The 27,589-nt window shown below is 43.6% G+C and overlaps 6 protein-coding genes and 1 pseudogene across 6 annotated transcripts in view; 6 read left to right on the top strand and 1 right to left on the bottom strand.

The window, feature by feature from the left end:
- Nucleotides 1-27,589, top strand: part of LOC146522274 (basement membrane-specific heparan sulfate proteoglycan core protein-like) — a 276,185-nt gene that overhangs the window by 231,405 nt on the left and 17,191 nt on the right. The window lies entirely within an intron of this gene.
- LOC146522284 (Fc receptor-like protein 5) lies at nucleotides 4,475-20,066 on the top strand. The gene is made up of 7 exons (XM_085147816.1): nucleotides 4,475-4,756; nucleotides 5,362-5,394; nucleotides 6,776-7,033; nucleotides 7,542-7,808; nucleotides 19,188-19,451; nucleotides 19,574-19,852; nucleotides 20,023-20,066. Exons 1-7 carry the CDS (start codon nucleotides 4,720-4,722, stop codon nucleotides 20,064-20,066), a joined length of 1,182 nt encoding a protein of 393 aa, XP_085003942.1. The 5' UTR covers nucleotides 4,475-4,719.
- Nucleotides 9,916-12,069, top strand: LOC146522285 (uncharacterized). The gene is made up of 3 exons (XM_085153727.1): nucleotides 9,916-10,432; nucleotides 10,571-10,822; nucleotides 11,416-12,069. The coding sequence occupies exons 1-3, from the start codon at nucleotides 10,303-10,305 to the stop codon at nucleotides 11,523-11,525; spliced, it is 492 nt and encodes a 163-aa protein (XP_085009853.1). The 5' UTR covers nucleotides 9,916-10,302; the 3' UTR covers nucleotides 11,526-12,069.
- On the bottom strand, nucleotides 12,621-13,826 carry LOC146522286 (uncharacterized). The gene is made up of 2 exons (XM_085153726.1): nucleotides 13,309-13,826; nucleotides 12,621-12,958 (listed from the first exon to the last, which is right to left on the bottom strand). Exons 1-2 carry the CDS (start codon nucleotides 13,572-13,574, stop codon nucleotides 12,727-12,729), a joined length of 498 nt encoding a protein of 165 aa, XP_085009852.1. The 5' UTR covers nucleotides 13,575-13,826; the 3' UTR covers nucleotides 12,621-12,726.
- Nucleotides 15,616-21,392, top strand: LOC146522287 (uncharacterized). Its single transcript, XM_085147828.1, has 5 exons — nucleotides 15,616-15,990; nucleotides 18,980-19,081; nucleotides 19,268-19,451; nucleotides 19,574-19,852; nucleotides 21,106-21,392. The coding sequence occupies exons 1-5, from the start codon at nucleotides 15,616-15,618 to the stop codon at nucleotides 21,390-21,392; spliced, it is 1,227 nt and encodes a 408-aa protein (XP_085003954.1).
- The window catches only part of LOC146522288 (Fc receptor-like protein 5), a 7,971-nt gene continuing 1,586 nt past the window's right edge, over nucleotides 21,205-27,589 (top strand). The window contains exons 1-6 of the mRNA XM_085147839.1: nucleotides 21,205-21,373; nucleotides 21,492-21,770; nucleotides 23,025-23,288; nucleotides 23,411-23,689; nucleotides 24,943-25,206; nucleotides 25,329-25,607. Of these exons, the coding sequence (XP_085003965.1) occupies nucleotides 21,205-21,373; nucleotides 21,492-21,770; nucleotides 23,025-23,288; nucleotides 23,411-23,689; nucleotides 24,943-25,206; nucleotides 25,329-25,607 (1,534 nt within the window). The remainder of the gene's footprint in view (nucleotides 21,374-21,491; nucleotides 21,771-23,024; nucleotides 23,289-23,410; nucleotides 23,690-24,942; nucleotides 25,207-25,328; nucleotides 25,608-27,589) is intronic.
- On the top strand, nucleotides 21,777-23,001 carry LOC146522289 (uncharacterized; annotated as a pseudogene).

The following is a 27,589-nucleotide window of genomic DNA, read 5'->3' on the forward strand; positions in this document are numbered from 1 at the left end:
TACTCTTTTGGGTGTAAAAGACCTTTATTGGTTACTTTCTATTTTGCCTCTGGCTTATTTTTATCAACTGAAAAGCCTCATGATTTCCCCAAAATGGGGAAACTAAGCATGTGGTTTCAACGAAAAGCCTTCTGTTTATGAGATGTCTTTTTTCATGGTATCAGCACACAGCAGAGAGTAAACAAGGAGTTCAGACAAAAAGCACAGTGGAAATTTCTCTTTGATAATTATCACTGTTACATTTAAGAATGCATGCCACTGTGAAAAGCAATGAAAAATAATTGTGGTCATTGTGGTGCTGAGACATGGAAGGTGGAAAAAAAAAGCAACAAAAAATGTGACATGTTGTAATACTGAAATTTCCCACTGAAACACAGCCTGTATGAGTCTGTTTAAAAAACTCAAATAAATCTGGTCTTTTCGATATTTTCCCCCATGTTTTTTTTCAAACCTTTATATGTCAAAGCCACCCTGCTGAATAGCTATTGAAACTTGTATAGGCAGTATATAAACAACAAATAATATACCATAAACAGCAGGTTACATTTAAATGTATTTCCCCATTTCTATTGTTGCCAACAAACAAACTCAAACATCACCAACAGCAAAAATCAGTCTTTGGAAAATCTGTATGTTTCCGTCCCTCCCCTTCTCGCTGGCAGCTGGATTGCAGGTTGTGTCAGATAGCTCAGCTATTATTATGCCAGCAAGACAGCATTTAAGTCAAAGTATCATTTTGAATTTGTGTTTGAAAAGGACAAAAAACAACACCACAGTGAAATGCAAACTGAGTCTATCTTATATGAAGTGTCTCTACTTTTAACCTGGGAAATTTCCTGTTAATGCAATCATACTGTGATTTCCATGCCAGATTTCAGTCTTGTCCTTGTATGCAGTTTCTATAGTCTCTGTGATTGTTTAGACATTATGTATTTTTATGATCATATATTCACAGTCTTCACAATTTCAAGCTGACACAAATTATTCTGGAATGGTTCTGCATTTTGTAAATATAGTTTTTTGCAAGTTGGTGAAACTCTGCCACTTAAATATTCTCTAAATATTCTCCCTTAATGCATATCTAAGGAGACAAGAAGTAAAAGTCAAAAACAGCTTTACTGCTGAGCTCCTTAATAAATACAACAAACAGCAGGTCAGGTCCAAATAATCTGAAACTACACCTCTTGCAACAAAACACAAACACAAGGACAGACAGAAACATAAAAGAGAACATGGCAAAGGACAAGGCAGACAGGTGGGAGGACAGCTAAAACCAATCACAGATGACAAGATGGGGAAGTAGAACTAAACACAAAGCACTAAACTCATAAGGAAAGCAACCCCCCCCCCAAAAAAAAAAACAAAAAACAAAAAACTATCATTATAAACTAAAGACTATCAATATATCTATCATACAGAACATAGTGCCATAATACAAAGATTATAAAAAATACAAAACTAGATTAACCAAAAAAATCCTATGAAAATCTAGACCCTGTGTCCAAGACATAGAGATCATAACAGATATTTGAACAACATAGTAAAATTAAATGAAATAGTAAAATATATCACTTTAAACAGTTAAACATTAAAGTATGCTCGTTTGCAAATAATATATGGATTTATAAGATTTTCAAATCACAATTCTCTCTTTTTTTAAATTTACATTCCATGCAGCATTCCTTTTTTTTTTTTTTTTTTTTTTTTTTTTTTTGCAGATGAGTCTGTAAAACTGAATCCCCTTATTCACTTAAATTTAGCACATGCCTTAGAAGTGTGATGACCCCTTGGCCTTTTGTGCCCTCAGTCTTAGTTTTATGTTGTTTGTACTGTGCTTTGTTCTGCTGGAGGCTAAATACCTGCATGAGCTTCACCTGGACCCAGTGAGCTTGGCTATGAAGGCTTCTCTCTCTCCTGACTTTGGCATCCACATCCTTACTTGATCTTGCTTAACTGCAGCATGATTTCTTGAGTTATTTTGCTATTTTTACACTCTGCCACACATACATGCATGCTTTACACTACTGACCTGCTGACAAACATGTTTTCTTTATTTATATTGTCATTAATCTATTCTTACTTAGTTATCACCTCGGTCAGTCTACCTCTCTTGTTGGAGCCAATGGGCCAGGGTTGCCAGGGTTCCCATGGCAACAAAAGTCATACATGCTCTAGAAACCATCATAGCAATACAGTAAGCATGTACTCTGTCTTTTATCAGCCGTAGCTCACACATCAGCCTGGCTCTGATGTGTGGTTAGTAGAAAGTTCTGAGTTTATTTAAGCTGCTATAGTGAGTGACGAATTACTGTTGTGGTGAATAAGCTTTCTTTGGCTTGTGATTATAATCAGTCTGTTTGTAGCACATCTCCCACTGTACACAAATACAATCTCAGACAGTTTCCTTCCAGAAATCACACACATATCAGTTCCAGTCCTGCTACTGTGTAAAACAGGATAGAATATTATTTGATGCCTAGCAGTTGTGCTGGTCAGCCTCCTCTGGCATTCCCCCTGAACCCACTGCACCACCCCTTCCCTGCAGCTGAACCACAAACCACACCCAACCACCACGGACTGAAACTTTGCTACCACTTATTCCACTGAACATAATTGTTGGCTGAGGAATTTTATAAATGAATGTGCTTATTTGGTACAGGCCTTTCACAGAGTTATTATGCCTGTGAAAATAAATTCAAGTGCAACTTAAAGTAATGGTGTATTGTGTATCTGCTAAGTAAAAAACACAGTGACTTTATCATTTTTTCTCTGGCCTACTAAACCAAAAAGAGGAAGAACAGTTTGAGCTGAATTTGTACAGCCTTCCAAAGAACACGATTGAGCCCTGACAGCTGATAGCAGAGATAGATCATAGGCAGAACTCAAGATACCAAGTTTTTAAAATTCCACTCTCATCTGTCATCACGTTGCTGCAGACATTAATTACTGACTAGCCACTTCCTTTTTTCTGTTTTATTTTGCAAATGATGTGCTTTAGTTACTATATAATAATAATGGATTGGATTTATATAGCGCTTTTCAAGGCACCCAAAGCACTTTACAATGCCACTATTCATTCACTCTCACATTCACACACTGGTGGAGGCAAGCTACGGTTGTAGCCACAGCTGCCCTGGGGCAGACTGACAGAAGCGAGGCTGCCATATCGCACCATCGGCCCCTCCGGCCAACACCAGTAGGGTAAAGTGTCTTGCCCAAGGACACAACGACCAGGACAGAGAGCCCAGGGATCGAACCGGCGACCTTCCGGTTACAGATACGCTTCCCAACCCCCTGAGCCACAGTCGCCCCAAACAATAATAATGTCTGCTATATAATTCAAAATAAAAACTGATTGCACATGCACTAAACACATTTGTCGTCTGCTCGCACATAACCTCTAGTGAGTATATGGTGGCATCTTATCCCTGACATATCACATCTTTTTTTGTGTAAAGGGGAACAGAAAATTCAGTCAACTGTTTAGCATAATGAGGCAATACATGGTTTTTGCTTTGTGTATTTCTCAATATGCTTTCAACTTTTAAAGTTAGTACTGCTATAAAATTCAAAACCATACTATTCAATAAATTGTTAATAAAGTTAAAATCTTTTAATAGTGTTGGATCTATAAGATCCTGATTTTTGGTAGCTGCTTTAGAGTCGAGAACCTGGTACTAGAAACTACCTTAGAAGTGCAAACAAGGAACACGTGAACACATGGTACATGGTAGAATAGCAAAGAAGCATGGCAATGGCTTACTTTACTGAGTGCCATGCTTTGTTTTCAGTTAAAAAAATATATCGTTTTTGGCACAAAGATATTGATTATTGTGTTTTGGTATTTTATTTGGCACATTTACCCACCAAATAAGGTCTGTGTGCATCTGTACCGTTGCAATTTAGCAAGCAAGAAAATGAATTCGTGCGTTGGTTTATTTATTCCTCTGGTTTGTAAAAACTGCATCTCATTTCCATCAGTTCAGCTACATAAATAATCCGGTCACAACCACCTTTTAACCAAAATTCAACCACAAGATGAAAACATTTACATATCAAAGCAGAAGTGAAAGGATGTTTTCCATTGTAATAGTACAAAAAACTAGCTAAAAGTCTATTTTTTTCCTGCAACTTAAAAAGGAGTATCTTAACCTTGTTTCCTATTATAGACATATTCTTTGGTCTAATTATGTCAAAGCAAGTTTGTTCAACTCAACTAGGGCCCAGCATGTTTTGCATGAACCTGCTCAGGACTGTCAGAAATAAATGATATGCTGCCATCCGGCCACTGACAGTCTCAAAAACCCAGACAAATATTCTAGAATTATAGCAATCCAAATGTATGGGGTTGTATGACTTTTTTTGTATGGGAAAAAAAGTGAGTTTCTAAAGAAGACAGAAGTAAAATTAAACCTAAATGAAAGCTTTGCCTGACTTGAAGTAACAGAACCGTTATTTTATAATGCAGAGAAAGAGAACAACACTGAGAACAAGCTTGAATGTTCTGAATGGACAGGAAATGTAAACACCGATGCGGTTGAAGTTATAGCAGATGGTTGAGCTCAGTGTAAAAGGGAAGGAAGCATGGAAGCCACTGAGAAGAAGAAGTTACAGTCTCATCTATATTAAGCACAGCATCTCTTTCTTCTGCTTATTTGTGAAAAGTAAAACACTGAAAGCTTAGCTGTGCATCAGAGAGCTGCAGAGCTGGATGTGAGGATGAAGCGCTCTTTGCTCTGCATGCTGGAGTTATTCTGTAAGTACATCACTGACTTTCTCTTGTGACCAATTTAAGAAACTATATTGGTGTAAATTAAAGTGTATGAGGTGGTAAACAAGTCTCTGAGAATTTGAATGGTACTACCTTGTGTCAATTTAAAGCAGGGTATTGTGTTGGAAACACTGCTGTTTTACATTACTAGTTTAGAGCATATAAGCAAAGAAATTTGAGGATGAGTCTCCGATCTGAAAATTTACTTTAACCTCATAAGACCCGAACTCTTCCACAGCATGCATTTTAAAGTTCTCTTTGATATTTGGACATATTGGGGCCAGATGACTGTAAAAACAAAGAATTACCCGATTTTTTTTTACCTTATTTTTGTTTTTAATAAAAATAAGAGCCACATATGAGGATATTCGTTTAAAATTTTGATAGAACAGTAGCAGTATAATATCGTAAGTGAATATCAGGCCCTTGTAGAGCATAATTGAGTATTTTGGTCTAAATAACCCATCACATTTTGGGTTATTTAGACCCACCACATTTTGTGGACGCCAGGTCCTAGGAGGTTAAAAATGTTTTAGTTCATAGTGAGTTGATTTGCTGCTGTTTTGATGATGTTTCAATCTTGATTTCAGTGCTCAGTACACTCTTCGATGTAAATGCTGAAGGTACGACAGTTTTTTTTCTTCCTGTTTACAAAATATGAACAGCATTGATGTATCTCCTGTATCTTTCTGTTTATGTGTTGTCACGGCTGAATCAAAATCGAGACACAGACAAGAACTGACAAAATTATCAGGAGTTTACTTTCACAGACATCAGTAGCTGAGAGAAACAGGTGTCTATGGTAAATGTAGGGGGCTGATTATCCATCGAGAGAGAACCAGCTTTCTGATTTGGTGAACAAAGCCAGGAACAGGGTGAGTTAGAATTGATTTGAGTTGACTGACAGGAAGCAGGAGCGAGTGCTGCCCAGCACATGATGATAGATAAATGTCCAGGAAAACAGAGATAAGGCTCAGTGAGAGCCAGAGAGAATCAGATACACCTGAATCTGTCATGTGGCAGTGTGGAGATACAGGTTCCCAGTATTTAGGGCTGAAACTCCAGTGGCCCCAGCACATCTGAAGCTGTACCTGTACTGGGGGATGGATGGGGCTTAGGGAGCTGAACTAGCAAATGTAAAATATATTTAAAATTTCCTAACACATTTCAGTCTTAGAAATGCCAGGTAAGAGCCAAAGAGTGTGATTTACTGATACAAAGGTGTCTCTTTCTGTACATTTGTTTCATCACCTTTACAAATAAAATTAGTGATCCAGCAGAATCCACTCAACAAGGATTAAACACCATAGATTAATACTATTTCAAACAAGAAATAGTATTAATCCTTTCTACTTTAGCTATGAAACATTTTAAACTAATTAATTACCATTTCTGTTTTGCAATGGTTACATGGTATTGCAACCATTAATTATGACTACTTAACTTATTTTGTATATTCAATCATGTACTAACCCATATTCCAATATAAATTATCTTCACAAATTTATTTTATGGTGTGTGAACACACATGACCTTTCATACATACAAGAAAACATTTATTTTCCTTTACTGAAACATCTTTACAAACAAAAAAATACAGTGGTACAGCAATACCTACTTACACGCAAACCAAGCTGAGCTATAGCTCACACTTAAGACAAAAATGTCCTAAACAATTAAATATATTCCCTTTATGAAAAGTAATAAAAATAAACATCTCCATCACAGCAATAGCATATTCAAGTTCCACCAGGTGAAAACACACACACACACACACACACACACACACACACACACACACACACACACAAACATGCACTTACATACACCCACATATACACACACGGGTCAAGTTTCCTCCCCCCAATCAGACCCTGTACAGCTGTGTAAACTTAGAAACTGAAAACTTTTAAACAGTACATAAATTAACTAAACAACTTAAGTTTCAACAAAATTGTTACACTAGGAACAATTTTCTCCTTTTGTTGTATTTCTAACTTACAGAACATGACAAGGCTGTTGTGATAGCAAACAACAGAACCATACCAACAGGGGGCAGTGTGACACTGACCTGTGATGTGAAGAACTCTGCCAACTTAAAATATGAGTGGTTCAGAGAAACCTCATCCAAAAAACCGTCAGCAATGTCTAATGTATCAGAGAGAGTTATCTCTGTCTTGAATGGAGGAAACTACACCTGTAAACCTTCAGGGGAAAATGTCATCATAACAGAAAGTGACTCGGTCACCATTCAGGAAACTGGTGAGTTTGAATATTTCAACAGAATAAAACGACACGACTAAAACGAAAGTCTTTTTTTTACACATTTACACATGTAACAGGAGTGTATTTATTAACCATTTCAAAATCATGTCTCAAGAAGTGTAATCAGTGGGTAAATGATTACTAATGTTCTTCATCTCAAAATAAAAGTAAATATAAAACATACTAATTGCAGATAGCCACATCTGTTTTTAAGATCCCAAGTTCAAATATTAAAACTCTTTTAATTTTCAATCAGTTGGCTGAGAAACCAAGAGTCTTATATTAATATTTGAGTTATCTTAGATTCCTGCAAACAAGTGATGGTTTATATTATATTATATTATATTATATTATATTATATTATATTATATTATATTATTCAAGTCTTACATAATATTTTAGTTGTTTTTAATATTTTTAGTTGTTTTTAAACATTCCTGCACAACAAATCAGCATTCAAATAATTATGATAAAAACTTGCTGCTGCATGTTTTTTCTTTGTTAGTTCGTAACAGGATCACAGTGAAACTGCAGAACAGCTGGTCTCAGATATTCACTGGTGAGACAATCACTCTCAGATGTGAGATTCAGGCAGGTGAAGGAAAGGTGTGGAAATATGAATGGACAGCACCCAACACAAACAGCCCTCCAACATCCAGTGAATACAGGATCAGCAGAGTTTCAGTGTCCCACAGTGGAGACTACAGATGTCGGGGTAGCAGTGACTATCTCTTAACAGGATGGAGTGATGCCTTCAGACTGACAGTTTCACGTGAGTTGGACCATGATTCATGCTGAAATGTAATGTTTTATTGTTTATATTTACATTAGCTTATTTAAAAACTCAAGCACAGCCTGTAATATTGATTGACTGATTGATGGATTGATGGATTGATTGATCCACAAAACAAAAGTTATTGTTCCATATCATTACAACACATACAATATTTTTAATACACTGTTGATTGATTGATAATACTTTATTCATCCCGAGGGAAATTGGGTTAAGGCTGCCAGTCTTGCCAGTGCCTTTTTACCCTTCCGACCATACATACATTACACAAACATCACGGGGAAGACAGGTCAGAGAGGTATAACAATGGAAAATGCACAACGTGAGGAAAGACGAGGAGAAAAAAAAAACTCTCCCCAGACTGAGCTCCAACAGGGAGATCAGTTTGAGAACAGAAAAAAACACCTCAGCACATGAATCATCACATCTCACAACATAGAAGACTTAAGGTTCGAAGGTGTTTGGAGGGGGTGCGGGGGTGGGTGTAGGTCTGTGTCAGTGTACATGCGTATGTGTGCATGATGTGCGTGTGTGTGTTCCGTGTTCAGCGGAGAGAAAGTGTCCCTTCACCCAGTTAGGCAAAAGTCAGCAATCTTGTGTCGACGCGGGTGGCGTTTAAGGAGGGGGGAGAAAGTCACAACAACAGTCTTGTTATCTAAGGAGAATTTTTGTTATTCCCGTCAGCTTTTGCCTTGAGCATCCAGTTGGCACCAGGGGGGCCGCATGAGATGAAGATGGTAGTTGTTTTGGTTAGTGCGAACAAATTGCATCCAATTTTACAGTTGATCTTATGTCCGTCACTGGTCACCCGGTCTCTCAATTCCCGTTCTTCTTCTCCAAGATCTTATCCATATTGTGTTCAATAAACACAGTCTGAGTACTCACAGCCCTGCCCATCGTTTATTATGTCGGCCAGCCTTGTGGGATTTTGAACAGCTGTAGCCGCTTCTTGTTCTTCGATAAGCCAGGTCCAAGCCAGCTCCAATCAGCCAGAACTCTATAATCCTGGTTCCGAATTGATAGATGTTATTCAATGTCCTCCATCGAGAGTGTCACCAGACACCACAATGCAACCGATCATCACGTATCTGGCAACAAACATCTCCGCAGGACAGTCGGGCTCTCCCCAGCCCAGAAGTTTGTCAAATTTGTTAAGGGACCAGTTGATCAAATCCATATTTCTTCTTTAGGTTTTTAGAGAACGAGACTCTCTTAGGGTTAGAGAATAAGCGAGACTATACAAAGACATGAGAAGCCCCACATTGCAAAACTGGTATGGCCCTGATCTGGCCCACACAATGTGCTTACACATGGCCCACATACCGCAAAGAATGACGTCTCTTTGGTAGCCCAGATCAGGTTTGCCAGAGGTGGCCCACACATGGGCCAGCACAAGGCTAGTTGCAGACACACTGGTGGCCCTGTGCTGGCCCATTTGGTGAGCCACAACTGTTTTCCTGCAGTAGGGGAGTGGCCCTACATGTCTGCTGATGTTGTACTGCCAAAATGCTAACACTATGTTTAACTAAAGCTGCCTTTTTTGTGATCTTATCTGCAAAAACATTCCCTAATGCAACTGGATCTTTCCCTCACATGTGTGCTGCACATTTACAAACGGCAATTCTACTGGGCAGTAACACTGCCTCCAGCAGATTTTGCAAGAGTTTGGTGTGTTCTACAGGTTTCCCTGTAGAGGTTGTCACACCTCGTCTCACTCACTGCACTACAAAGAAATGTAATGTAGCAAATGCACACTGGCTATCTGGGTATATTGTCTCTCTGCAGCTTTACACGTTTCTGTTAAAGCTAGCATCTCTGCTGCTCAAGCAAATATGAAACATGCTAGTTGTCATGCATAGATAACTTTCTCACTGTCTACTACAGTATCAGTACTACACTATCCTCCTTTCGGTGGAGAAACTGTCCTTACCCTCCTTCTATTCGGTGGAGAAACCGACTTAACCCTCCCTAAATAAATCAAAAAGATTAAAACAAAAAACACTGGCGGAGAAACCAGGCAGCTTGCGTCTACACGCACAGCTTGCGCACTTACGTACCTGCTTTAACGCACGGGCACGTAGCCGCTCTCTAACGGTGTGTTCACACCGAACGCGATGGACGCGAATAGAGCGTCAGGTTTACATGTAAAGTCAATGGAAAAGCGCGATGACGCGCGATTGCGGGTCCCGCGAAAATTCGGAAGCAGATTTGCGTCGCGAAAACGCCAAAACTCGTGAAACGCGCGTCAGTGTAGCACGTCTGGCGCGTTTGACTCGCGAATAAAACCACGCGCGTGAGTTTTTGTGTTGCATTTTGTGCATACGCGCGTTTCGCGTCTACCGCTCGAGTTGGAAAAATCTGAACTCCAGCGTCAAATCGCGCCGCGACAACCAATCAGGGGCCTGGTGACGTGGCTCTGACCTAGGTCAAAGGGGCAGGTCCAGCCAAAGCCCGAATTCATTCTTCATTCAGTATGGAGGAAAAGCTAATCAGTGCCGTGGCTAATCACCCGGAGCTGTACGATGCTAGCTACTACTTTTACCGAGACAGGAATAAAAAGGACCTAGCTTGGAGACACATAAGTGAGGAGATCGGGCAACCTGGTAAGTTCATTCCTTCTTTTTAATTTTCAGACTGACCCGATGAACCCGCGCAAAAGCTAGCAAGCCCGCCTACTGTCCCGCTATTTTCCCACTGATGTACAAATACCTTTCCGCTAACAAGATAATGCGTTTATTCAGAGGACATCTGCAGGAGAAAGTGGAAGAGCCTCAGGGACACATATAATAAGGAGAAGAAGGCAGAGAAGGAGAAGAGGAGTGGGTCTGCAGCAGGATCGGGGAGAAAATGGAAGTTCTTCGCGGTCATGGGGTTTCTGGACCCCTTCCTCACCCCGCGGGAGACTAGCGGTAATATGGTGCGGACCGTGGAGAACTTCTCCCCCGAGGACCAGGGACAGCCCGAAGAGGCAGCAGGGGAGTGTCAGTCAGAAGGTATGTTTACATTGAGTTAATGTAGGCAGTTAATTTATGCGTGTTGTCATACAGGAACATATTTTGTTTATTAATAAACAGTATACAGTAGTCCCGCTGTTCATCCGTCACTGCCTGCCTTTTCGCTGATTTTTTTTATGGCACCGTACAGCTTTCAACGATGCGCATTGCATTCTGCAGCCCAAATGACAAATCTCCTCCGTGTCGTGTCTCCTGCGCTTGCCAAACTTATCATGTTTGGTTTTGATAACCATCACGTCCAATAGAAAAAAACAGCACAAAAACACTCATAACTATGACCCTCATTCGGAAATACACACCTGCACCGGGAGCAAAAAAGGCGCACAAAAGTGGCGCCGCAGACGGAGAAAAAGCGCGGCATAATACTTTTACGTTTTAAAATCGACAAAGGTTTTCACTTTGAGAATCAACTTGTGAGAACTGTGACTACTGTTCATGTGCTGCAATAAATGAGACCACTGTATATAATAATAAGTATATAAGTATATAATAATATAATATTCTCTATGACTGTTGTCTTCAACCTATATTAACATTAATAATAATATTAACATTTAATATTGTCTTCATAGAGTCAAGTAATCATGCAGCAGAGTCCTCAGCTGTCTCTTCTCCTGGCTCTCCAGTCCCTGGTCCCTCAGCTCCTGCTGCTGCACCCACAGGTATGAACATCAAGCACTGACAGCTTTTTACTTGCTTGAATTCCCTTGTGATCACCTTTACTAAATATCTACAACCAATCAGTTTATATCCTGTTTTTTTTTTTCAATTTTGAAAATGAAAATCTAGTAGCAGCCTTCTCATTACTTTGTGTTGTTTTGTGCTGTGTTTTACAGGCCCACAGCGGAGGACAGCTCGAAGGCGGGCGAGGGACGGGTCCCAGGACGGTCCATCGGCGGTGGAGCTGGCCATCCTGGAGTCCCTAAAGAGGCCACGCCCGTCTCCAACTGAACATTTCCTCCTCGGCCTTGTTCCTGCTCTGGAGAGCATGCCGCCTCAGACACGAGAATTCGTGAAATTTCAAATTTATAAATTAGTTTTTGAAAACAGCACAGCTGTGTTAAATTTGGAAACATTGGACCCTAATGATCAGTAGTTTTCTGATGAGGCAGCAGCTCTCCAGGGCAGAAACAATGTTCTTATTTTTCTCCTCCTTCTCCCTGAGGCTCTTCCACTCCAAGCTGGGTCCTTTTTATTCCTGTCTCTCTGTAAATAGTTACATTTCATATATTTATGATAAATGTTTTTGTTAATGAATTTATATTTTTTCAAATAAACATTTATAATGACAAAATGTCTCTGTTCTACTACACAGCAAATATTGGCACCCGACTTGACACAAGTAGAATTTATTTCATATTATACTAATGACAAAACATACTAATACAGTGGGATGCAAAAGTTTGGGCAACATTGTGAAAAGTAATTATTTTCTTGTACAAATCATTGGTTGTCACAATAAAAATAGTCAGTTAAATATCATATAGGAGACACACACAGTGATATTTGAGAAGTGAAATGCAGTTTACAGAAAGTGTGCAATAACTGTTTAAATCAAGCAGGTGCATAAATTGGCAACACAAAAAAAGAGAAATGAAATAAATATTTAGTGTATATCAATGTGTGTGTCTCCTATATGATATATGTAAGTGACATTTTTCATTGTAACAGTGATTCATACAGGAAAATAATGACTATTAATAAGGTTGCCCAAACTTGTGCACCACTGTATACAGGAACATAGTGAAGACAAGTTACTTAAGAGAGTAAAAATAGGTTCGTTTATTTTGGAGTAGAGCTCCATTTATTAAGAAAAAATTAAAAGGACAGGAACACTCTTTAGAGGTTTGTGGGTGGCTCTTAAAAGAGCCGTTGTGGGGAAGTCACTCGGACTTCAAACAGGCTACTCCTTTGGTTGCCAAGACACAGCTCCCTCCGCCGAGAAGTGAGCCATGAATTTCTCCCTCACCAGGACAGCCTCTCTGGAGGAGTTGTTTGCTGCCATACGACCCAGGCCTTGCAACGGCTCCACCACAGCAGGTGCCCCTCTCTCGTCCACACAGCGCAGAAAATTGTGGAGAACACAAGTTGCCTTCACACACTTCTCCGCTCCGTCTAAATAAAAAGGAGTGAGTATCACTACAAAGGTTAACTCAGTGGTCCTAATGCTCCAGTTTGATATCAGCAAACACCGAGCGCATACATTGATATGACACCACAGCCATGCTATCATTGCAAACACTGATAACAGCATAAATCGAATTAAATCGGGACATGATGAGACCTTCTGAGTATCACTAGAAATATTATAAACAGTCGTCTCCGTACCACAGTTTGCTTTCAGTAAAAACCGAGCATTCACTGTTAGCATAGCACATCCACGTTAGCAGTGTATAAATGGATAGTTTAGCATATATTAGCACAGGTATCAATAAAGGACTACCATATTAAATACTTTTACTAACCTCAGGCAGATGGACAGGCGCTCTGCAGGTGGGATTGAGCGCCTGTAGTTGGTGTCTAGGCGGGCGATTCTGGGACCGACGCGGGAAAGCAGGTCCTCAATGGCCGAGTGAAAGACGGTGATATCGCTGAAATCGGCCGTCATCCAGGCGGAGCTCCTGGAGCAAATGGTGAAACTCACCAAACTGCTCACGCCTCTGGAGGACCTGATGGACCCAGGTACAGCGAGGGCGTCTTTTACGCCGCTGCTCTGCTCTCCACAGTACATACAGAAGGGAGACTCTCTCTTCAAGCGCTAACTCGACAGCTGCCATCTTGCAAAGATACCGGTCTGGCACAACTTCCTCCCACATCCCTCCCACATTTCCGGTTCACGCGCGTCAAAATATCATATTTTGAAGCGCGTTGGATTTTTCTTGGACACGCGTTGAGACGCGAATGTGCACGCGTCAAATTAGGGGCGTTTGGGGCGTTTTTGTTCGCGTCCATCGCGTTCGGTGTGAACACACCGTAAGGCCTTCTGTACTCACTGTTTGTTTACGTTCATGGGAAGAGTCTCTGGATCCCGTCAATCGCCATCCATCCCGATGGGAGTTCAGGCGCAAACTTTCTGGCCTGGTACAAAGCAAAGTAACAGGGCTTTCGTCAATCGTCCCAGACGATGGCTGCTAACAGACTGCGGTGGCGTCCTCTCCCTCTCCTCTGTGGATGCGATGTGTTAGGCTCCAGCTCCGAAGGACCAAATAAATGTTGGGTCTGTGTTTCCACAAGCCCCGCTAATTCTAGAGACTTATTCATCATGAAGAAAACAAGACAGTCGATCAATCGATTATTTGCGCAAGGGAGGCCTCGTCTTTGTCCACCACGAAAATGACCTCCAGATCTGACCTCCTCCTGCTGCCTTTTATAGAGAGACAGTTCACACAAAACACGTCAGAACAAAGCCACGCCCAGACAAGGCATTGTATGTATATGTGTGCATTTCTGTATCTAAGTAAGAATGTGTGTGTGTGTGTGTGTCAGACCTCCTGCTGACCAAAGGGTCGTAAACGCAGGAAGCTTACATCAAAAGAAGCACAAGGATGTGTCTGTAATAAAAGACTACAGCCCCCCACCTAGAACCTCGAGAATCTGGGGGGAAGGACAGTGGAATTTCTTTCATCAGAGTTAAAACAATGTACAAATGGTAAACATAAAAATGACAAACATTTAACAATTCACTCTAACAGTTTGTGTCGCACCACTCAGCCAGACGATCCACCTCCTCCCTGTAGGCGGCCTCATCGTTGTCATTGATGAGGCCAATCACCGTGGTGTCATCTGCAAACTTAATGATGGTGTTAGAACCATCAGCAGGTCTGCAGTCATGGGTGAAGAGGGAGTAGAGGAAAGGGCTCATCACACAGCCTTGTGGTACACCGGTGTTCATTGTGATTGTAGGTGAGCAGCGGTTATCCAGCCGGACATGTTGGGGGCGGTTGGTCAGGAAGTCCAGTAACCATTCACATGAGGGAACTGATGCCCAGATCTGTCAGTTTCCTGATGAGTTGTGAGGGGAGGATTGTATTGAATGCTGAACTGAAGTCGTCCAGGTGTGAGAGGACAGAGTGCAGTGCGATGGAGACTGCATCCTCTGTGCTCCTGTTCTGGCGGTATGCGAATTGGTGGGGGTCCAGGGTGGGGGGGAGACAGGATTTGAAGTGTGCTAGGACCAGCTGCTCTAAGCACTTAGTGATGATGGTGTCATGGTCCTGGGTCGGTGACCCAGCGCTTTGAGTTTGTTATTAGTATTTTCTAGTTTATTCTGTTTTGTATTGGTGGTTGGGGTCTGGTTGTGTTTATTTTCCCTACCTGCGTCTCCCTCGGTGCTCTGTTCATGTCCCCGTGTTGTTATGTAAAACAGTCTGTGTGTTTCCTGTTTTACTTTGTAGGGTTGTGTCTCGTTATGTCCATTAGTTCCAGCTGTGTCCCCGCCTGTCTGCCATTACCCGATTACCCTGTGTGTGTGTGTGTGTGTGTGTATATATAGTGGGTGTCGGTCTGTGTTCGTTGTCGGCTCGTCTGTGTTTCATGGTGTCTGTTCCTCGTCTGTGTCTCTCTGCCTCCCACCCCATTTGTATGATCCGGTTTGTTATTTAGCTCACCCAGTTTAGGTTTATGTTCTGTCCTGCCCTCAGTTCTGTTATTTGTACACTGTAAATTAAACCCTCACTCTTGTCATCATATCGGCTGTCTGCATTTTGGGTCCTCCGTTTCCTCCACACCACACGGCTCACCCCGCCAGCCGTGACAGTACGAGCCGACCGAACATGGACCCAGCAGCATCCGCACCCTCCCAGGAGTTTCGGGAGGAATTGATTGACTCCGTTTCAAGGTTAGTTAACCTGTGGCTTGAGCATGAGGGGGAGGAATTTCACCGCGCTGTAGAAGCCAGGCTACAGCAGCTAATCTTTGCTCACTCCTGGCTACTGGACTCACTTCACCCGCTCGCACAAAACTTCATTCTGAATGAGCTCCGTCTTCACCCCCCGGCTGCTACCACCCACCCTGCAACTCATGCTTCACTTCCGACAGGGGATGTTCTGCCCGGCCCGTCAACCCAGCCTTCAAGGGGGAAACGGCGCTCACGCTGCCGACGCTCCTCGCCACAGTCGGACCTGGGGATTTCTGAGCGGCCGGCTGTGGTGAGTGGACAAGACACTCTTTTGGTTTCACCAGAACTAGTGACGGTTTATACCGGGGCTGTGTTTTTTGAGCCTGCTGCACAGCCGCAAGCTCGTTTAGCTGCACAGCCGCAAGCTCGTTTAGCTGCACAGCCGCAAGCTCGTTTAGCTGCACAGCCGCAAGCTCGTTTAGCTGCACAGCCGCAAGCTCGTTTAGCTGCACAGCCGCAAGCTCGTTTAGCTGCACAGCCGCAAGCTCGTTTAGCTGCACAGCAGCATTCAGCTCGGCCCCCGGTATCCCCACTAGCCCAGTCATCTATGCCATCTTCACCAACTCCTCCTGTACAACCAGCTAGGCCAATTCAATCCGAAAGAAACTATTGTTCACCCATCTGTTCCAGGCAGAGAGAAAAACCAAACAATCCTGCAAACGTTCCTCAAGAGCTGGCCAGTTGTGAGACTGAGATGCACTCCAGGGCCTCCCCAGAGGCTGGGTTTCAGCCCCCAGCAGACTCTGGACCCCTGGAGGTAAAGAAGCCAGCTGAGGACTGCACCCGGCTGTCGCTGCTTGAGCTGAGTCAATGCTCGGTGCAGCTGCAGTCAGCCTTGTGTTTGCCAGAGGCCCGTGCGCCTGCTGGTTCTGATTTGTCCCTGCCAGAGGCCCGTGCGCCTGCTGGTTCTGATCCATCCCTGCCAGAGGTCCCCGCGCCTGCTGGTTCTGATCCGTCCCTGCCAGGGGCTCCAGTGCCCACTGGTTCTGAGACTGTTTTCGCTGGGGGGCCCGAGGAGCCCGTCCAGCCTCCTGTCTCGTCCGCTGGAGGGCCCGAGGAGCCCGTCCAGCCGCCAGCTGCAGCCTCATCATCCTCGCCGGCTGCCGCTCCATCCACGCCGCCGGCAGCAACAGCAGCTTCATCCTCGCCAGCTGCAGCAACAGCAGCTTCATCCTCGCCAGCTGCAGCAACAGCAGCTTCATCCTCGCCAGCTGCAGCAGCCGTGTCTTCATCCTCGCCAGCTGCAGCCTCCGTGTCTTCATCCTCGCCAGCTGCAGCCTCCGTGTCTTCATCCTCGCCAGCTGCAGCCTCCGTGTCTTCATCCTCGCCAGCTGCAGCCTCCGTGTCTTCATCCTCGCCAGCTGCAGCCTCCGTGTCTTCATCCTCGCCAGCTGCAGCCTCGGCTTCACCCACGCCGTCGCCTGGTCCGGCTTCGGCTTCATCGTCGCCTGGTCCGGCTCCGGCTTCGCCTGGTCCAGCCTCTGCATCCGCCTCGCCTGGTCCAGCCTCAGCTTCCGCCTCGCCTGGTCCAGCCCCAGCATCCTCCTCGCCTGGTCCAGCCCCAGCATCCTCCTCGCCTGGTGCTGCGGGGGCCGCGCCACCTTCAGGTCCCAAACTGCCGCCTCGACATCGGCGGTCATCTGCCAGGCCGCTTGTTGGGCGTCATCGTCGATATGGACGACCTCCCAAACGCCGCCGCTACCTTCCGCGCGGCCGGCCTCCGGACTTCTGTCGTCGCCGCCGTTGCCGTCCGCACGGTCGGCCTCCTGAACTGTTTCCACTTCGCCGCCGCTGCCGTGTGCACGGTCGGCCTCCTGAACTGTTTCCACTTCGCCGCCGCTGCCGTGTGCACGGTCGGCCTCCTGAACTGTTTCCACTTCGCCGCCGCTGCCTTCCGCGCGGTCGGCTTTTGGACCTGTGTTGTCAGCCTCCGGGCCGGCCTCCTGAACTATGTTTTGGGACCCTGTTCTTGGACTCCAGCATGTGTGTTTGTGTTTTGGACAATTCGCTTGGTTCGCTGGAGCTTGTTTTTGTTCGGTGTTGGTCCCTCCGTCCTGGTCCCCCCGCCGCCCGCCCTGGGTTGGTCATCTGTTTTTGTTTTGGGCTGTCTGGAGCCAGCCCTTGGAGGGGGGGTACTGTCATGGTCCTGGGTCGGTGACCCAGCGCTTTGAGTTTGTTATTAGTATTTTCTAGTTTATTCTGTTTTGTATTGGTGGTTGGGGTTTGGTTGTGTTTATTTTCCCTACCTGCGTCTCCCTCGGTGCTCTGTTCATGTCCCCGTGTTGTTATGTAAAACAGTCTGTGTGTTTCCTGTTTTACTTTGTAGGGTTGTGTCTCGTTATGTCCATTAGTTCCAGCTGTGTCCCCGCCTGTCTGCCATTACCCGATTACCCTGTGTGTGTGTGTGTGTGTGTGTATATATAGTGGGTGTCGGTCTGTGTTCGTTGTCGGCTCGTCTGTGTTTCATGGTGTCTGTTCCTCGTCTGTGTCTCTCTGCCTCCCACCCCATTTGTATGATCCGGTTTGTTATTTAGCTCACCCAGTTTAGGTTTATGTTCTGTCCTGCCCTCAGTTCTGTTATTTGTACACTGTAAATTAAACCCTCACTCTTGTCATCATATCGGCTGTCTGCATTTTGGGTCCTCCGTTTCCTCCACACCACACGGCTCACCCCGCCAGCCGTGACAGATGGGAGTGAGTCCTACTGGGCGGTAGTCATTGAGGCTAGATGGGTTGGAGTTTTTGGGTATCGGGACGATGGAGGTGGATTTGAAGCAGGCCGGTACCACAGCGTGGGCCAAGGACAGATTGAATATGTCTGTGAGCACTCCTGCAAGCTCCCCAGAACACGCTCTGAGAACACGCGCGGGGATGCCATCAGGACCTGCAGCCTTGTGGACTTTGATCCTGCTCAGCACCGCTCCTACATCGGTGGGGGAGAGAGTCAGAGGTTGGTGGTCTGGCGTAATGTCTGTTTTGGTTGTGGTTGTGGGGTTCCCCCGCTCAAAACGAGCATAACAGTTGTTGAGCTCGTTGAAGAAGGAGACATCAGAGGATGTGGGGGAGGGTTTGGTGGTCCTGTAGTCTGTAATGGTCTGGAGTCCTTGCACATGCGTCGGGGGTTGGAGTTGGAGAAGTGTTCTTCTACCTTATTTTTGTAATGGTGTTTGGCTTTTTTGATGCCCTTCTTTAGATTAGCCCTGGCTGTACTGTAGGCGTGTGCATCTCCTGACCTAAAGGCAGTGTTGCGGGCCTTCAGGAGGAGACGAACATCCCGGTTCATCCAAGGCTTCTGGTTGGGGTACATGGTGATCCGTTTCTGGGTGGTGACACTGTCTGTGGTGTGAATGTTAAGAGTGAATATTTAAAGTGTGATCAACACTGTAAGAAATTTCTTCCTGAGACAAGTGACAATCTGTTTTACTTTTTCCATTAAATTAATTGCAGATAAACCCAGGGCCACACTGACAGCAGGAACAACAATCATACCAATAGGGGGCAGTGTGACACTGACCTGCTCTGTGCAGAGCTCTGATGGATGGAAATATGAGTGGTTCAGACGAACCCAAACAACCTCTGACGTTCAAATCAGAGATCAACAAAACAGAGATATCAGAGTATCTCAAGGAGGAATCTACAGCTGCAGAGGAACAAGAGGAAACCCAGTTTACAACACTGATAGAAGTGATGATGTCACCATTGAGATAACCTGTGAGTTTAGTAATTTAGTTTGAAATATACATTCACTCATAATTATCAAACATACAATGTGAAGTTTTCTTTGTTGATTTCATGTTTTTATTTGTATCTCTACTGTTAATATCTGTAAACAGTTTCCAATAAAGTTGTTGTAAAACAACAACCCAACTGGCCTCAGATATTCAGAGATGAGACGATCACTCTGACATGTGAGGTGCAGCAAGGAGGTGAAACCACTGAGTGGTGGTATGAATGGAGAGGACCCAGGACACCCACACAGTGGACACACAATAATGATGTGACATTCAAAGTTTCTGAGTCCAGCAGTGGAGACTACATGTGTAAGAGTCGACGCAGAGATGACTCATATTCTTCAACAGAGTGGAGTGAAGCCTTCACATTGTCAGTATCAAGTAAGTCATGTTTGTTGTGTGATCTCCATTTGACAAATGTCATAATGGTCAGCACAGGATGAATTCAATGGTCTACAAAGCATGTTACATTGTCAGTCAGACAAAGAGCTGCAGCTGATAGTAGCCTCATTGTAGACAGTTTGTCACCACTTTGTGTCATGAACTTTCAGCTGGTATAGAGACGCCAATGCTGACCTGCTGCTCCATCATCTGAGGACAATAATGACATAAATAAACAGGATGAAAATATAGTATAGTATCTGCACGTTATGTACAACAGGCAGATAGAGGAAGTGGATGACATCCAGAAGTCCTGCCAGTGGCTGGACAAAGCTGGACTGAAACACAACACGGAGGCACTAATCAGGGCAGCACAGGCACAAACTCTGACCACAAGATCCATAGAGGCTGGGGTCTGCCACATCAGGCAAGACCCCAGTGCAGGCTGTGTAAAGATGCCCCTGAGAGAATCCAGCACATAACAGCGGGGTGCAAGATGCTAGCAGGCAGGGCATACATGGAACGCCATAACCAAGTGGCCAGCATAGTATACAGAAACATCTGTGCCGAGTATGGCCTGGAAGCCCTGAGGCCAAAATGGGAGACCTCCCGTAGGGTGATCAAGAATGAACAAGCTAAGATCCTGTGGGACTTCCAGTTACAGCTGCACAAAATGGTGATGCCTAACCAACCGGACATAGTGGTGGTAGATAAGCGGAAGAAGACGGCCTTAGTAATAGACGTAGTGATACCGAATGACAGCAACATCAGGAAAAAGGAACACAAGAAGATGGAGAAGTAACAAGGGCTCAGAGAAGAGCTTGAGAATATGTGGAGGGTGAAAGTAACAGGGGTTCCAGAGGTAATCAGAGCGGTAGGTGCAGTGATCCCAAGCTAGGCAAGTGGCTCCAGCAGATCCCAGGAACCAACATCCAAGATCTCTGTCCAGACAAGTGCAGTCGTAGGAACAGGAAAGATACTGTGCAAGACCCTCAAGCTCCCAGGCCTCTGGTAGAGGACCCGACCTTGAAAGAAGACTGCCCGCAGAGGGCGAGGAGGAAATTATATAATACAGGCAGGTAATAAATCAGAGGGAATTTTATTTTGTAACACAGTCTAATATGTCTGATTTGCTGATTACTCATTTATACAAAACTACTCAGTGAATATTTAAAGTGTGATAAGTGCTGTAAGAAATTTCTTCCTGAGACAAGTGACAATCTATTCTATGTTTTCCTGTAAATTAACTGCAGATAAACCCAGGGCCACACTGACAGCAGGAACAACAATTATACCAGTAGGGGGCAGTGTGACACTGACCTGCTCTGTGCAGAGCTCTGATGGATGGAAATATGAGTGGTTCAGACGAACCCAAAGAACCTCTGAAGGTCAAATCAGAGATCGACAAAACAGAGATATCAGAGTATCTCAAGGAGGAATCTACAGCTGCAGAGGAACAAGAGGAAACCCAGTTTACTACACTGATAAAAGTGATGATGTCCCCATTGAGAAAACCAGTGAGTTCAGTCATTTAGTTTGAAATACACATTCACTCATGATTATCAAACATACAATGTTAAGTTTTCTGTGTTGATTTCATGTTTCTATTTGTATCTCTACTGTTAATATCTGTAAACAGTTTCCAATAAAGTTGTTGTAAAACAACAACCCAACTGGCCTCAGATATTCAGAGATGAGACGATCACTCTGACATGTGAGGTGCAGCAAGGAGGTGAAACCACTGAGTGGTGGTATGAATGGAGAGGACCCAGGACACCCACACAGTGGACACACAATAATGATGTGACATTCAGAGTTTCTGAGTCCAGCAGTGGAGACTACATGTGTAAGAGTCGACGCAGAGATGACTCATATTCTTCAACAGAGTGGAGTGAAGCCTTCACATTGTCAGTATCAAGTAAGTCATGTTTGTTGTGTGATCTCTATTTGACAAATGTCATAATGGTCAGCACAGGATGAATTCAATGGTCTACAAAGCATGTTACATTGTTAGTCAGACAAAGAGCTGCAGCTGATAGTAGCCTCATTGTAGACAGTTTGTCACCACTTTGTGTCATGAACTTTCAGCTGGTATAGAGATGCCAATGCTGACCTGCTGCTCCATCATCTGAGGACAATAATAACATAAATAAACAGGATGAAAATATAGTATAGTATCTGCACGTTATGTACAACAGGCAGATAGAGGAAGTGGATGACATCCAGAAGTCCTGCCAGTGGCTGGACAAAGCTGGACTGAAACACAACACAGAGGCACTAATCAGGGCAGCACAGGCACAAACTCTGACCACAAGATCCATAGAGGCTGGGGTCTGCCACATCAGGCAAGACCCCAGGGGCAGGCTGTGTAAAGATGCCCCTGAGAGAATCCAGCACATAACAGCGGGGTGCAAGATGCTAGCAGGCAGGGCATAAATGGAACGCCATAACCAAGTGGCCAGCATAGTATACAGAAACATCTGTGCCGAGTATGGCCTGGAAGCCCTGAGGCCAAAATGGGAGACCTCCCGTAGGGTGATCAAGAATGACCAAGCTAAGATCCTGTGGGACTTCCAGTTACAGCTGCACAAAATGGTGATGCCTAACCAACCGGACATAGTGGTGGTAGATAAGCGGAAGAAGACGGCCTTAGTAATAGACGTAGTGATACCGAATGACAGCAACATCAGGAAAAAGGAACACAAGAAGATGGAGAAGTAACAAGGGCTCAGAGAAGAGCTTGAGAATATGTGGAGGGTGAAAGTAACAGGGGTTCCAGAGGTAATCAGAGCGGTAGGTGCAGTGATCCCAAGCTAGGCAAGTGGCTCCAGCAGATCCCAGGAACCAACATCCAAGATCTCTGTCCAGACAAGTACAGCCTTAGGAACAGGAAAGATACTGTGCAAGACCCTCAAGCTCCCAGGCCTCTGGTAGAGGACCCGACCTTGAAAGAAGACTGCCCGCAGAGGGCGAGGAGGAAATTATATAATACAGGCAGGTAATAAATCAGAGGGAATTTTATTTTGTAACACAGTCTAATATGTCTGATTTGCTGATTACTCATTTATACAAAACTACTCAGTGAATATTTAAAGTGTGATCAGTGCTATAAGAAATTTCTCCCTGAGACAAGTGACAATCTATTCTATGTTTTCCTGTAAATTAACTGCAGATAAACCCAGGGCCACACTGACAGCAGGAACCACAATCATACCAGTAGGGGGCAGTGTGAGACTGACCTGCTCTGTGCAGAGCTCTGATGGATGGAAATATGAGTGGTTCAGACGAACCCAAAGAACCTATGACGTTCAAATCAGAGATCAACAAAACAGAGATATCAGAGTATCTCAAGGAGGAATCTACCGCTGCAGAGGAACAAGAGGAAACCCAGTTTACTACACTGATAAAAGTGATGATGCCACCATTGAGAAAACCAGTGAGTTCAGTCATTTAGTTTGAAATACACATTCACTCATGATTATCAAACATACAATGTTAAGTTTTCTGTGTTGATTTCATGTTTCTATTTGTATCTCTACTGTTAATATGTGTGAACAGTTTCCAATAAAGTTGTTGTAAAACAACAACCCAACTGGCCTCAGATATTCAGAGATGAGACGATCACTCTGACATGTGAGGTGCAGCAAGGAGGTGAAACTGCTGAGTGGGAGTATAAATGGACAGTACGCAGGACACCCACACAGTGGACACACTATAATGGTTGGACATTCAGAGTTTCTGAGTCCAGCAGTGGAGACTACATGTGTAAGAGTCGACGCAGAGATGACTCATATTCTTCAACAGAGTGGAGTGAAGCCTTCACATTGTCAGTATCAAGTAAGTCATGTTTGTTGTGTGATCTCCATTTGACAAATGTCATAATGGTCAGCACAGGATGAATTCAATGGTCTACAAAGCATGTTACATTGTTAGTCAGACAAAGAGCTGCAGCTGATAGTAGCCTCATTGTAGACAGTTTGTCACCACTTTGTGTCATGAACTTTCAGCTGGTATAGAGACGCCAATGCTGACCTGCTGCTCCATCACCTGAGGACAATAATAACATAAATAAACAGGATGAAAATATAGTATAGTATCTGCACGTTATGTACAACAGGCAGATAGAGGAAGTGGATGACATCCAGAAGTCCTGCCAGTGGCTGGACAAAGCTGGACTGAAACACAACACAGAGGCACTAATCAGGGCAGCACAGGCACAAACTCTGACCACAAGATCCATAGAGGCTGGGGTCTGCCACATCAGGCAAGACCCCAGTGCAGGCTGTGTAAAGATGCCCCTGAGAGAATCCAGCACATAACAGCGGGGTGCAAGATGCTAGCAGGCAGGGCATACATGGAATGCCATAACCAAGTGGCCAGCATAGTATACAGAAACATCTGTGCCGAGTATGGCCTGGAAGCCCTGAGGCCAAAATGGGAGACCTCCCGTAGGGTGATCAAGAATGACCAAGCTAAGATCCTGTGGGACTTCCAGTTACAGCTGCACAAAATGATGATGCCTAACCAACCGGACATAGTGGTGGTAGATAAGCGGAAGAAGACGGCCTTAGTAATAGACGTAGTGATACCGAATGACAGCAACATCAGGAAAAAGGAACACAAGAAGATGGAGAAGTAACAAGGGCTCAGAGAAGAGCTTGAGAATATGTGGAGGGTGAAAGTAACAGGGGTCCCAGAGGTAATCAGAGCGGTAGGTGCAGTGATCCCAAGCTAGGCAAGTGGCTCCAGCTGATCCCAGGAACCAACATCCAAGATCTCTGTCCAGACAAGTGCAGTCGTAGGAACAGGAAAGATACTGTGCAAGACCCTCAAGCTCCCAGGCCTCTGGTAGAGGACCCGACCTTGAAATAAGACTGCCCGCAGAGGGCGAGGAGGAAATTATATAATATAGGCAGGTAATAAATCAGAGGGAATTTTATTTTGTAACACAGTCTAATATGTCTGATTTGCTGATTACTCATTTATACAAAACTACTCAGTGAATATTTAAAGTGTGATAAGTGCTGTAAGAAATTTCTTCCTGAGACAAGTGACAATCTATTCTATGTTTTCCTGTAAATTAACTGCAGATAAACCCAGGGCCACACTGACAGCAGGAACCACAATCATAACAGTAGGGGGCAGTGTGAGACTGACCTGCTCTGTGCAGAGCTCTGATGGATGGAAATATGAGTGGTTCAGACGAACCCAAAGAACCTCTGAAGGTCAAATCAGAGGTCAACAAAACAGACATATCAGAGTATCTCAAGGAGGAATCTACAGGTGCAGAGGAACAAGAGGAAACCCAGTTTACTACACTGATATAAGTGATGATGTCACCATTGAGAAAACCAGTGAGTTCAGTCATTTAGTTTGAAATACACATTCACTCATGATTATCAAACATACAATGTTAAGTTTTCTGTGTTGATTTCATGTTTCTATTTGTATCTCTACTGTTAATATGTGTGAACAGTTTCCAATAAAGTTGTTGTAAAACAACAACCCAACTGGCCTCAGATATTCAGAGGTGAGACGATCACTCTGACATGTGAGGTGCAGGAAGGAGGTGAAACCACTGAGTGGTGGTATGAATGGAGAGGACCCAGGACACCCACACAGTGGACACACTATAATGATATGACATTCAGTGTTTCTGAGTCCAGCAGTGGAGACTACATGTGTAAGAGTCGACGCAGAGATGACTCATATTCTTCAACAGAGTGGAGTGAAGCCTTCACATTGTCAGTATCAAGTAAGTCATGTTTGTTGTGTGATCTCCATTTGACAAATGTCATAATGGTTCAGCACAGGATGAATTCAATGGTCTACAAAGCATGTTACATTGTTAGTCAGACAAAGAGCTGCAGCTGATAGTAGCCTCATTGTAGACAGTTTGTCAGACAAAATTGTAGATTTATACAACTGAAGATATCAGAGATATGAACCAAGGTATATGGAATTATGTAACAAAGAAAAAAATAATAAAAAACTCTAAATATGTTTTATATTTTAGATTCCTCAAAGTAGCCACCCCTTGCTTTGTTTACAGCACTGCAAACCATTGGCCTTCTCTCAATGAGCTTCATGATGTCATCACCTGAAATGTTTTCCTTCACAGCTGTGCCTTGTCTGAGTTTATTTGTGGAATTTCTTGTCTTCTTAACGGTGTTGGGACCATCAGTTGTGTTGTGCAGTAGTCAGGTTGGTACACAGCTGACAGCCCTATTTGACAACTGTTGGAATTTATACTATAGCAAGAACCAATCAGTTAAGTAAAGAGAAACAACAGTCCATCATTACTTTAAGAGCTTCAGTCAGTCAGTCTGGAAACTGCTAAAACTTTGAATTAGAGATGGACCAATCTGATATTACGTATCGGTATCGGTTCAATACTGACGTAAATTACTGGATCGGATATCGGAGATAGAAATAAAAACATGTAATCCGATGCATTAAATATCAAAAAAGCACCTCACAAAACTTGCGACACGGCGTAACTCAGCTCATAACCGTAGCACGTCGGAGCAGTGTGCTCACGTGATAGAGCGGCTGTGTGTATTTGTAGCCTCCCTACCAAACAAGCATTTCATCTCCGAGGAAGTTATCCCAGACAGAAGTAAAGCAAGTGTGTAAGTTCATCTCTGAATGTTTGTAAAGCATTCCCACGTTAAGCTTAACAACCGATATATAGAGCGACTGCCTCTTCTCTCACCCTCCCACTCCTGCTGCTACCTGTTTAACCTTGATAAGCTGTTGTTAGAATTTATTTAATATTACTTTCTACACCAGGATCTTTTTCTATGTAGCTGACAGCTGGTAACTGTGCAGGGGCGGATCTAGCAAAGTTTAGCCAGAGGGGCCGATAGGGCATGAACAGGGAAAATGGGGCACAAAGACATACTTTTCTTTCTTGTTCTCATTTAAAATGTCTCGCTTTTAATAAATAATTATCTGAATCTTACACCCAAAGTTTTAATCTGATGTAAAATGTATAGAAGTCCATTACTGTATATAGTAACTGTTAAGTCTAACATACCCTAGAAAGCTACAGTACTTTTCCTTTGGGAAAGTACCATCTGTGCAGTCTGCAGTTCTGTTGAAGAAAGATGTTGAATCTATTTAATTATTCTTGAAAAATAATTTATTTCTGTGTATTTTTTTTCACCCTGCATCAAATTAAAGTTGATAACGTCGATTAAGCATCATGAGGTGGGGGGTGGTTCCCTATTTTTTTTTGCTGGGAGTTTGCAACCCTATTAGTTAGGTTGCTTAATATTTCTGCTAAGTACTCTTTAAAATACCAGAATAGGGAGGATGGAGCAGGTTTAAGTTTATTAGATTGATCAGTTTTGCTGAACTATGAAATATTTTGGGTGCAGTGTATTTTTTACATACAGGTATAACAGAATAGCTTTAGTGTTGTTGTTTATTTAAACTTGAGTATGAACTTATACAAAATGCAGCAAGATATTAAAAAACAGTTTTATTGATTAAAAAACACACTATATCGGATTCATATCGGTATCGGCAGATATCCAAATTTATGATATCGGTATCAGTATCGGACATAAAAAAGTGGTATAGTGCCATCTCTACTTTGAATGTGTCACAAGTGCAGTCGCAATAACCATCAAACGCTACAATGAAACTGGCTCACATGAGGACTGCCCCAGGAAAGGAAGACCAAGAGTCACCTCTGCTGCTGAGGATAAAATCAGCCTCACAAATTGCAAC

Source organism: Neolamprologus multifasciatus, chromosome 3 (genome assembly GCF_963576455.1).
Source record: "Neolamprologus multifasciatus chromosome 3, fNeoMul1.2, whole genome shotgun sequence".
NCBI classification, from domain to species: domain Eukaryota; kingdom Metazoa; phylum Chordata; class Actinopteri; order Cichliformes; family Cichlidae; genus Neolamprologus; species Neolamprologus multifasciatus.